Consider the following 11,748-nt stretch of genomic DNA (forward strand, 5'->3'; position numbering starts at 1 on the left):
CTCCTGGAGGAAAGGGCACAATGGGCAGGTGCATGCTAGTTTTGAAACCCAGTGAAGGATGGGCTGGAGGAATAAGACTAACACTAGAGAGACAGGCAGGGCCTGGCACCGTCCCAGCAGCTAGTGGCTGGGCTGAGATCCAAACAGTGAGTGTGATTACAAGATAAAAGGAAAACGTCCTGTGCAAGACTATGTATGGACCCTCTTCTGTAATCTGGGTAATAACCAAGCTGAAGCTCCCTGAAGGCAGGAACTGGCAGGGAGCACCACAGGATGGATGGATGGGTGGATAGATGAATAAATGAATGAACAAATGAACAGAGTAAACAGACAAAGCCTGCTAAGAAAGCCTGACACAGGAGTGTGTTAGATTCCAAGTCCCAGGTAGACCCCAGGAGGTTTGGTGCCCAGCAGAGCCATGCAGTGCTTCTTGGGTGAGTCTTTCCCTCACCCTCTATGGGCCCCAGGGCTACCCCACCAGCCACAGGACACTCACCTCATAGAACTGTCTGTTGATGAGCAGCACAAAGGATAGAACATCCAGCACCTTGATGCGCACAGCACTGCGAGATTCACTCCTGGGGACAGGGGCACACCTGCTGGGGCTGAGTGGGAGCACTACTGCCAGCCTCACCCCCTGCACCATGCCCCACTCACCCTGCATCCCAAGCTCCATAGGCTCCACTGGAGACTTAGACCCCAGGCCCACCACAGGAAACCAAAGCCCCCCAGCCTGGGTAGGAGGCAAGACCAGATGATTCTCCCCACATGGGGCCCAGCTTGTCAACATCCAGACCAAAAACTGGGCAAAGAAGCACAGAGCTCAGACCTCAGAGACAGCATCTTTCTAAACAACCACTCCACAGGAAGAAGTAAGCACAGAGGCCTCAGAGGACTGTCCTACTGAATCGTTACTTTCAAGAATCAGAAAGAACAGCCCTAACTCTCAGTGTCCTAGACTCTGGCCCAGTCAGGCTCCAGGGCCCAAGAGGCCTCCAGACGCTCCCCACCTGAAGAATCTCTCCATCAGCAACTGCAGGTTGTTAATCCAGCCATCTTTTGCCGGATGGATTGACTGAGCCCTGTAGGTTATTAAGTTTAAGAGGGAGGACTCCTGTCAAAAGGAGAAAAACCTGGTGTTAATGAGCAACTTGACCTTCCCTGAGGTTTTCTTAAAAACACAGCCCCATGCTGCTAGCCAAGGAGAACAGTTCACTTGGTGAGACCAGCCACTTCAAGGCCCAGGTGGGGAGTCCACCAAGACAAAGCTATACTGGCAATGCTAAAAATTCACTTAAAACCCCACATAAAAGCCTTGGCATCAAGCTGAGCATTTCTGGCACAAGGACTGCCTGCCACCCAGGGAGCAGACGTGCCGAGCAACAAGTCTCCACAGCGCTGGCCGGCACCCTCCTCCACAGAGGTGGGAGGAAATTGACAGTTAGGCTAGCACTGTGCTCTGACAGCTCCACACATCCTCAGCTTGCTGACACCCTGTCAGACTTCCCTGCTGGAACACAAATCCCAGAACAGGAGTCTGCCCAACCCTTTATTTCAAACACATGGAACTCAATTTCAGACTTACACAGCCGGGGCTCTTAGAGCCGAGTGGTCCCACCCCTCCCCAGCAGCCTGTCCTAAACCACCCTCTTGCCTGACCACCAAAGGCCCCACCGGGTTGGAAGAAGAGATGGTCTTACAGGCCTCTGGTCCGCACAACTCTCAATGAGCTCAAAGTATCTCTCCTGTGAGCCGTGGAATTCATTCTGATCACAAAGCTCTTCCACCGTAGTCAGTAGGTCGTGGACGATGGCCCTGAGCTCCGGGCTCTCCAGGCTCTGCAACACAAAGGTACAGTTACACAGAGGTGACTTCTGGCTTCCTTCAAGGACTCAAGACCAGCTGCAACCAGACACCCCTTCAGGTCCTCCTGCTGGGCAGGGTGCATAATCCCAATTATGCGGGGGCACTTGGGGCAGCAGGGCTATTCCTATTCATTCCCCACTCCCAGGGAGTCTTTGCTATGCCCCACATAGCAGGCCTCAAAGAGATCAACTGCCAGTACTTCATGCCTCCTCCAGGCTCAAGAATCTTCTGGAGGCCCCAGGGGCATGGCTCCTAGCTGGCTACTGTAGGATAAAGTATCGCCTGTCCAGCTGGTCAGTGACAATGAAGGATGAGAATCCAGTCCCCGCTGAGTCGCAGTCCTTCCTCCCTCTGGCCTGGCCACCTGCACATCGCCCACCCCAGTCCCCTAGAAGGCTCAGCTCTGAGCCCATGCTACACACAGCCTTGTCATCTCTGCAGCCCCCGCATCAGCATGCCCCCACTGCCTGCTGTGGTCAGCTGTGTTCTCCAAAGTTATGCCAAAGCTGTGGCCAGCTTTCTAGACACTCAGAGAACTGTCTTCAGGGTCTACTTCCAGGCCATGGAGATGACCTGGCATGTAACTGTTAATCTTCATCAATGCCAGCCACGCCCCCTTGCTCATCTTCTACATATTCTTGCTCCCCACGATGGAGCAGGTTTGGAAAACTCAGCCATCTTCAGTGGATGGCTAGCTGACACAACTAAAAACCACTGAGGAACAAGCCCGGGAGGCTCTGAGAGAAGGTCCCAGGTGTACAGAAGCCATTCTCCAGGTAAGACCAGCTTGCCACATCCCCCCGGGAAGGGCCCTCAGACCTGTCTGTCCATGTTCCCAGTATTCCCTGTGCCCACAGTATTTTCACTGATCTCACCTGGAGCTGCTGAAGCAAGCGTTCGATAATGTTTAGCAGAATGTCCCACGTCACAGCCTGGAGCTCCCTCCTGTACTTCTTTATGAGTCTGGTTATGGAGAGGACGATCTCATAGGACACCACCTCATTCGGACAGGTCATGGCCTGGAACACAAAGCCCAGGGAGTAGGCAATGGTCAACCACTTCTCACTCATGCATAGGAAGCCCCCTATCACACTGCCCTCGGAACCCAGTGTAAGATGCCTCAAAGGGCCACACTCCCTATACACATCTCACAGGCCAAACAAGTATCACAGGAGCCCAGAAGTGGTTTTTTTGACACTAGCGCCAAAGGGTTTGGCTCGGCTGAATTCCAGACTCCTGGCTTACCAGCTTGGAGAAACCTGAAGGCTACCCTGACATAAACAATGCACAGAGCGCATGCTCCGCTACCCTGTGAGGTGGGGGAAGGGCAGAAAGAACAGCCCATCAGGAGATTCTATGTAACCCTGGACATGACACAGCTTGTCTGAGCTGTTCTCCCTGTTGTAAGATGAGGATGGTGTGATGGCCCAGCTCACCGGGATGCCACGATGACTACATGAGAACACACACAGGAAGTGCTCAGACCACCACTGGGTACCATAGAAACAAAAGCCCTATCACTGGCCTCAATTCTAGAGCAAAGGTGAGATTACCAAATGAAATTGTCACCAATAAGTGTCGCTATCCCTGGGAGAATCTTGACAGTTCTAATGCTAATTTGCAGGAGATGAAATTCCTAAGATATAATGTTTACTTGAGCATAAAACCTTCAAATGGCCCTAAACCTCATCTCCAGTTACAAAGCAAATGACTGGAAATACCCTTAAAGCCCCTGAAGCAGAACCCCTGTCTCATGGGCCTATTCTGGCCAAGTAGGCGGGCTTGACTAAGGTGAGGTCTCCAGCTCTCACCAGCTCACAGTGGCAAAAAAAAAAAAAAAGAGTTACCTCATAAAACGATGGCAACACAGATGTCGGGGAGTTCTTGAGAGAATAGAGTCGGTGGGCTCCCCAGAGAGCCATGCCAACAAAGAACACAGCTCCTCTCAGCAGCGGGGCATCTTCCATGTAGGCTCTGAAAGCATTCCCCAGAAAGATGAAATGTGAGCAGAGCCCGGGCCCAGTATCTGCCCTCTGTGGGGCCCAAGGGTGGGCCTGGGGTGGGCCCAAGCTTCTGGTGGCCTCCCCAGAGGTCCCTGCACTTATGGGGCAGAAGCAAGGCTAGGGGAGGGGCACTGCTCAGGGAACAGAGGTCAGCAACAACTATTTGATTCATTCATGCATTCTTTCAACAGTCATCACTGCTGACCACAAAGACACGCTAGATGCCAAGGTACAGAGGTGAAAGAGAGAAGGCCCTTGCCCTCATGGTGCTTACGATCCAAGACACACAGACATGAATGAAAGGTCCATGCGCGGAAATGCCAAGTTTCCACCTCAAATCACAGCTAAGAAAAGCTACAGGATGAGATAGCAAAACCAGCTCAAGACAGTCAGGGAATCAACAACGGTGCCAAGGTGTCAAGGAGCACTCAGAGAAACTCGATCAAAGTGGAAGGACATTCTGGCAAGGGCAAAGGGCACATGCAGAGGCCCTGGGTGGGTGGGAGCATGGCAAGATGGAGACAGCAAAAGGCTGCAGGCTGGGGCCGGGCCGGGCCACCCAGGCCCTGTTGTAGTTAAGCATGCAGTTTTGATCCTGGGAACCACTGTGACTTCAAGAAAAGGGTGACACTGATCTGTGTTGGAAAAAGAACATGTGGCAGCTCTGTGAAGGAATGAACTTCAAGAAGCCAAGAGTGTGTGCAGGAGACGAGAGAGAAGGTAAGAATTGAGAGAGTGGGGTAGAGGCCCTAGTTGGAGCAGAAGCAACAGGACTTGGGATGTGGGAGGTAAGGGCAAGGACCTCATAACAGGATCAATGGTGAGGCAGCCCAAGTGGACTAGATCCAAGTGTGGGAGGGAGGTTACCAGTCCAGTTTTGAACATTCTGATTTTATTGACAAAAGTAGGAAAGGAGATCAGAAGCATAAGACGTACATTCTAGTTTTAGTGCAAGCTCCTGAAGGAGCCACCCCAAAAGAACAGGAAACCTCCCCATTAGCCTATGCCACACAAGAGCCAGCTCACACAGCCCCCTCATAAAGGCTTTGCAGCAGCTGATCCTGCCACCTCTCCCCTCACCGTCTACCCCAGGCCCTGCCCGCACTCACCTGTCCTCCATTATGCGGCACATATTGTAGATAGCACTATGGCCCAGGTGAGTGCCCAGGAGGTTACGCATCAGCTGGGAAACAAAATGTACCAGTTAGATTGGCAGATACAAGAGTGAGGGCCCCAACTCAAGCCCCATGTGCCAGGCCTACACAGCCACTGCTTCAAAGTCCTCCGTGTCTAGCCAGCTCTCTACTATCTTCTCCCAAATACAGAGCCAGCAGAGTTCTCAAAATGCCACCAAAATTCTGACCTCAGCTCAACTACTTGAGAAAATGCCACTGGACTCCCTCAACAGAGCACTGTCTGACCACACTGAGAATGAGATGGCCATTCATTGAAGACAAAACAGCCCTTGTCCTGTCCATGTGCCTGGCTTATAATTTCATCCAAGGAAGAACTCTGAGGGGTAATGGTTCAGACCCCTACCTTCCAGCAAGGCTCACAGAGCTCCTTGACATTGATGGTGCGGCAGAGGGTGACAATAAACAGGGGGAGGCTCTCCGCTGGCAGGCAGTTATAACAGACCACAGCATCCAGCACCTGCAAAGAGACCTGGTGGGGTGGAGAGAGGGGTCATGCTGGCCCTGCCCTGATTCCTGCCCACCGGCAGGTAACACCTCCAGCTTCCTTCCCACCCTCCTTTGGTCAGTGAGTCACCCCTCCCCAATGCCAAAGCAGCCTTCCTCGCAACCACAAGAGCAAGTAAGCATCTGGGAGGTACTTCTACCTTGCAGCCACTGTGGATCATCCCATCCCAAACTATGACCCAACAGCAGAGATTATCCAACCACCCTTACTTACAGGAGAGTCTTGAGACTCAGAGAAGCCAAGCAGCTTGCCTGGGGCCACACAGCCAGTGAGAGGAAGCACAGAGCTTGACCCTGGAGCCCAGGGTCTCAACTGCTATGCTACCCAGGCTGCCAGGAAGGACGGTGAAAGGAACAGTCCCTGGAGAGGGGCAACTACTGACCTCTATGTCCACAGAAGACACAGTCTGGACACACAGCAGGCATATCATGCTGTTGGAAGAAGAGTAAAGTCAGTTGAAAAGACATTTCCCCAGAGGCTGTGTGGCTCCAATTTATTTTCTAGTTACTCTACAGAGTCAGTTACATGAGAGGTTTGTCTTACCTAGGGCCCCCACTCAACCACAGACAAGCAGGTGCTCAGTGCTACGTGTGTAGCACCAATAGGATTAAGTCCCTGCCCTCATGGATTATCAGTGTTTTGAAAATATGATAAAATAACAATAAAACATCAAGTGATAATATATGTGTTACAAATAAAGCACTAGTTTAAGCCTCAGAATATCAATTTAAAAGGAAGGTGGCTATGGCCACTTCCAATCCATTTATTTGATGATTTCAATAGCTTTATTCACCCTGCAGAGCTAAAAAGAAGACCCAAGACAGTGGGACTATGATCAGAGTAACATTATTGGAATGCTTTTCTTACTGGACCATTGATGCGATGTATTCATCGAGGTAACAGCTGTTGAATTTGACCAAGTTCACAAGCACCATAAGGAATTCTGAGGACAAGCCAACATCCATCCACTGCAGGACAAACTCAGCTGGGAAGAAGAGGAGAGCAATGTACTTCCTACCACCTCCTCCCCAGGAAAACATATCCCATCCCGTTCACTGCTGGAAACCCCATCACCGGTCCCTGTGCAATGACAGGCAGGCCATGCACACACAGGGCCGAGGGAGGGTCAGCTGGAGCTCGAACAGGTCAGTATGTCATGGACTCTAGAATTCACCAACCCCCAGGATGCACTGAGGGGGATCTGGAATAAGAAGCAGTAGCATTACTTCTGCATCTCACGCTCAGTGCCCCAACCCTGATGCTAGAGGTGCCAACATCACTGGTGCATGTGTCTAGAAAGCAGATTCCTGGCCCCCTACTCCCACAGAGAATCTCTCAAAGACATAAGCAATGCTTAGCTGCTAGCCAAGTAAACTAAGACATAAAACCTGACCACGGCCCCCTGTCAGCACCTTTCTGGGAGGCAGATCAACAGCTGAGACCCATTTCTGGGCAACAGAACAGCAAGGCCTGAGTCAGATTTACTTCTTCTTCCTCCTTCCTCTTCTCTCCCCAGTAGTGACATGAAATCTCAAGACTCATGGAAACCTCAGACCGTCAGGACAATAAAGAGGAAGGCCAGCAAGGAGGAGGGCTGGAAGTCAGGCCCAGGGAATAGACACAGCAAGGAGGAAGACATGGCAAGGCGGCCCTGGCACCCCAGAAACCTCAGGGCATTCTGGGAAAGACATGGCCTGATGCCCAGACCAGCAGCACACTCTCCCTACAGCAAGGCTCAGATTACCTCCTGCCCACCTAAAAGGCACATCTAAGCCCCACTCCCCAGGGGTTCTGAACCAGCAGGTCTGGAGCAAATCCCAGGTCACTGCATTTTTAACAGGAGATTCAGGTGGCTGATCCAGGCTGCTCACAGGTAAGCAGAGCTGTGTGGTACATCACCCTCTGTAGGCCATCCCTATGAACTGCAGCACTCCCTCTGGGCCCCAGCAGTCTTCCACATCCCAGATTAAATTTAATCACTAAAGTTAGAGAAACCTCACACTCAGTGTGGCACCTACCCAGTTCTTCTTCCAAGTAGGTAATGTGTCTCCCATTGTCCGTGAGGGCCTTGAAAACTTCCAGTCTTTCGTGGAGGTCTTCGTTGGAGGGGTAATCCTTAATAGCCTTGAAGAATAGGGCCCTGAGAACGCCCAAGCGGTCCCCCTTAAGACAAAATCACGAGGTCACAGTCCTGCCAGGATCCTCTAGCTACCTGGGATTCCTGAGCAGCTGTAAAAAGTCCAGGAAGTGCAGTGGGCTCCAAGACTCCCAACTCAGGGCCCTTTCTCCTTCCCACAGAAACTGGCTGTGAAGGACAAACTAAGAATATTGGAGTGGCCTGGGGTAAGAGATCAGATGCACTGGTCATTGGCTGACTGGTGTGTGTGGAGCACCCACTATGTGTCCAGCTCTGGGCACAGGAATTGAATTGGCACACAGGAGGGACAGTACAGTTCCGCCTTCCAACCCACTACGCTCATAGCCCAGGGTGGACACATTTGTGCTCACAGGACGACAATGGTCTAACCGCACCAAAAGTGACGGAGCATCTTGGGCAGCTGGGTATGAAAGAGTAGAGGAAGTGGCAGGGGTGGGAGGCAGAGCCTTCCATGCAGGAATGACAAGTGGTGGCCTGGGAAATCCAGGAACAGCAGAGATCAGCACGGCCAGTGCATGGCGAGCACAGGCAGTGAGTGCCCCAGGGTGAGGGGAACAAAGTCCAGTGGAGCAAGAGCACAGTGGTTCACTTGTGCCAGGCTCTGTTCTCATCATTTTGCATGAGTTGCCTCATTTACTCCCCAAAACATCTCCGAGGAGGAAGGAGCATGAGCATCCCCTTTTATAGGTGAGGAGGTGGAGGCTCAGGGAGCTCCACTGACTCACCCAGAGTCACACAAATACAAGAGGCAATGCCAGGATGCCCACTCAGGCCATCTAGCTGCAGAGCCCCTGAGAACTACAAACCCTGTGCCTGGTGCCTTCACCAAAGACAGGAGTCCAAGTGGGACCAGCAGGAGCAGTGAGTGGGCAGCTCGACATCATCCCACACACCCATCCCAGCTCCACCCGGGCACAGGCCCACTGCCCCTTACCTGCCCCTGCACAATAGCCTTCAGCAGAGCCAGGACTGCATGTCGGGCCTCTGGTGGCCGCTCCGGCTGCAGCAGGTCTGCAACGGCCTTCCAGAGTGCTTCCACTGCATGCTGCCACCGGCAAAGAAGGGACGGCAATTAGGGTATGCTGGCCCCCTCAACTTGGGAGGAAAAGATAGAGCAGAACAACAGGGTCTTTTGACTTAGATCTTGCACCTCTAAAGCCCCTAGCTTATGTACCTGTCACAGCCCACGGTGACCATGAACCTGACAAAGGGAATAGCATCAAGCCACTTCAAAAACTTAGTAGATCCCTTTAACCCTCATCAGGCCACAGGCTGGGGAGGAAGGAGAGCAGACAGGACAGGGGAGCGGAGCAGTCTTGGCTGCCCCAGAGATCACAAGAAGTTCCCCTGAGAATTTGCTCAGACTCTGGTAGAGAAAGTCACTGAAAGAGTCTCAGAACCAGAAGCATGACAATGGTCCCTGGGCCTGCAGCCTGACCCAGAAACTTGCTCCCTGGCTTCCCTCCGTGTAAACCCACCAGCGCAGCCACAGGCCACTCAATACTACACCCTGCCCTGACTCTTCTGCCCAGCCTGACCTGCCAAGAACTCTGGCAGACTTCTGGAATCTGCCTCCTCTAAGTCCACCCAGCCTATGGGAGAGCTGTGTCCCGTGCCCCACAGCTACCCAGAATCACCTCTCATGTCACATTCCCTTCTCTATGTTAACCATCCCAGACTCCTTTCAACCAGGGTTTTCAGACCACTCAATCTTTCCTGGGCTCACTCTTCTTAGACATGGGACTAAAACTTCTTTCAGAAGTTATCTGACCGACATTCTGACAAACTCGGGATACACTGGAACTTTCACCTCTTTTGTCCCATTCATAATACTTCTAAGTCACAAAAACACAGACAGTGAGCCTGTGGACTCTTCCAAGCTTCTCAGGCTTATCTGTCTATTCACATGACGGAAGCCCAGCCATACCTCATCTTTCCATACCTATATAAGCAACTTTATGAATGCAGATGCCTATTTTCATATTTATCCTTGGTAATGTGCAGCTTGCGTGTTTCAGATGATCTGCTGAGAATGTAGTGGTCACTCTCCCCCTTAGCAGATATAAATCTGCTAGGTATGAGGTCCACATCTCTCCTGAGTCACTCACACAAACATGGGACTAGAGCAGAGGCCTGGAAGTGCTCTAATGACAACTTCCCACTCTGTCCACAGGATGTCAGGAGAGAGCCTGGAAGCAGTTGGCTGAAATAAATATGCCTGTCTCTAAGGCTGCCTGATACCATCAACCAGACATGCATCTCCAAAAAAGACACCAAGACTGGTGTGCTTTGAATTGTTCTCTGTGAAACCATATTCTTTCCTGACATTCCTCTATTTTTCCTTCCCTTAAATTTGCAATGAGAAGACAAACAAGCATACATATCTGTAAGCCACTACAAACCCTTTCTCAGATCTGCTACAAAAGCTTTAATCCCTTTACTTCCACCTACCCACAAGACTGGCCCTTCAGGGTTGTGCTCAGGGCATTTCCAGACACTTCCGCATCACTAAGATGAAGATTAAATTGGTGTGTATCAGTTCATTAGCAATGTTAGCTGTCAATCCTGCTCCTAAAAAGAGCCAAATCAGGCTTCTAAACAGCCTGCATGCATCTCTTCAGTACATCAAGTGAGACAGACCTACCTCTTCGAATTTCTTCGTTTTTGCGATTTCACAAATCTGCCCTATCACCCGGATGCGATTGTTGAGGCCGCATTCAACACTCAGTTCCTGGAAAGAGATGAAAGAAGGAAAAGTGGCCCAGGCTCTGGCAACAGATGTCCTTAAATGCCCATCACAGACCACCCTAAGAATTGTACCCACCCTGGAGACTTGCAGCAGACCTTTTTGAAACTAGGAATCACCAGTTTACTACTCCATCTCACCAAAGTGAGAACAGACTTCCTCCCCATCGATGCATATTTTTATTGAGATAAAAACCCCATCATATAAAACGCGCCATTTCAAACCAAACAATTTAATTTTTAGTAGATTTATAATGCTTGTAATCACCTCCATTAATTCCAAAACATTTTCATCACCTCAAAAGGAAACTTTACACCCATTAACAGTCATTCCCCATTCCTTTCTCCATCTAGGCCCTGGCAAATGCTAATCTGTCTCTACTGGTTTGCCCATTCTGGACATTTCATATAAATGGAATCACATTACAAGGGTCTTTGTAACTGGCTTTTCACTTAGCATGTTTTCAAGGTTTATCCATGTTGTAGCACGTATCAGTGCTTCATCCCTTTTTTTTTTTGACAAATAATACTTCTTTACGAATGTATCACATTTCGTTTATACAACTGACCCTTGAACGATGTGGGTTTGAAACTGTGAGGGTCCATGTATACATGGATTTTTAAAATCTGCGTTTAAGTGGGCCCGTGCAGCTCAAACCTGTGTTGTTCAAGGATAAACTCACCAACTGATAAATATACATTTTGGTTGTTCTGAATGGGAAAGTTTACAAGTGTAAAAACTCAACATTTATTCATGAGCAAAATATGGTGCCAGGCATATGGCAGGGGGATTCAAACACAGACAAAAAATAAAGACTTCTCACAGGGACTCACAAATTACCAGTTAACAGCTGGCCATAACCCTAATCACCTGTGGAGACCAGTGTTCAGGCCCCATCTAATAAGTTTTCTTGTCTCAACATCTAAATACTAACTCATGTGCTGAACCAAATCACCAAGATTCTGACTTCTGAATCTCCAGAAAAAAAAGACATGTATGTTCCCATGGTACTGGAAACAGCAGCCTGGTACAGAAGGTCACCAGCAACCTATCTTCCAGAGAACTTGTTGACAGAACAAATCCGTCTTCCTTGCACCTCCCACAGTCTAGGAGGAAAGACACTAGTAGCTCACTCACTCTCAGGATTTCCGTTGTGATGACAAACTCCGTCTGTTTGCCCTCCGCAGACCTGGGATTTGGCCTTGGAGTTCCCAGTCCCAAAAGAATCTTAAACTTCTCCTTCAAGCCTGAATCTTTGCTTGTTGGCTTGGCGC

At 50.4% G+C, this 11,748-nt stretch overlaps 1 protein-coding gene across 13 annotated transcripts in view; it reads right to left on the reverse strand.

Annotated features, from left to right (window-relative positions):
- The window catches only part of TSC2 (TSC complex subunit 2), a 35,323-nt gene extending 23,583 nt beyond the window's left edge, over positions 1-11,740 (reverse strand). For 5 of the 13 annotated variants that reach the window (XM_025048443.1, XM_025048442.1, XM_025048435.1 and 2 more), the window contains exons 1-10: positions 7,589-7,722; positions 6,438-6,555; positions 5,953-6,001; positions 5,409-5,534; positions 4,979-5,052; positions 3,714-3,840; positions 2,742-2,885; positions 1,701-1,838; positions 1,011-1,114; positions 497-605 (exon numbers count right to left, since the gene is read on the reverse strand). In XM_025048443.1, the coding sequence (XP_024904211.1) occupies positions 497-605; positions 1,011-1,114; positions 1,701-1,838; positions 2,742-2,885; positions 3,714-3,840; positions 4,979-5,052; positions 5,409-5,534; positions 5,953-6,001; positions 6,438-6,535 (969 nt within the window). In that variant the 5' untranslated portion in view covers positions 6,536-6,555; positions 7,589-7,722. Of the gene's footprint in view, positions 1-496; positions 606-1,010; positions 1,115-1,700; positions 1,839-2,741; positions 2,886-3,713; positions 3,841-4,978; positions 5,053-5,408; positions 5,535-5,952; positions 6,002-6,437; positions 6,556-7,588; positions 7,734-8,662; positions 8,774-10,372; positions 10,460-11,611 lie in introns of those variants that run through there. The other 8 variants (XM_015591012.2, XM_015591013.2, XM_015591009.2 and 5 more) reach the window with 5 other exon arrangements.
- Between the last annotated feature and the right edge of the window lie 8 nt (positions 11,741-11,748).

This window comes from Pteropus alecto, unplaced genomic scaffold, assembly GCF_000325575.1.
Source record: "Pteropus alecto unplaced genomic scaffold, ASM32557v1 scaffold44, whole genome shotgun sequence".
Classification (NCBI taxonomy): Eukaryota; Metazoa; Chordata; class Mammalia; order Chiroptera; family Pteropodidae; genus Pteropus; species Pteropus alecto.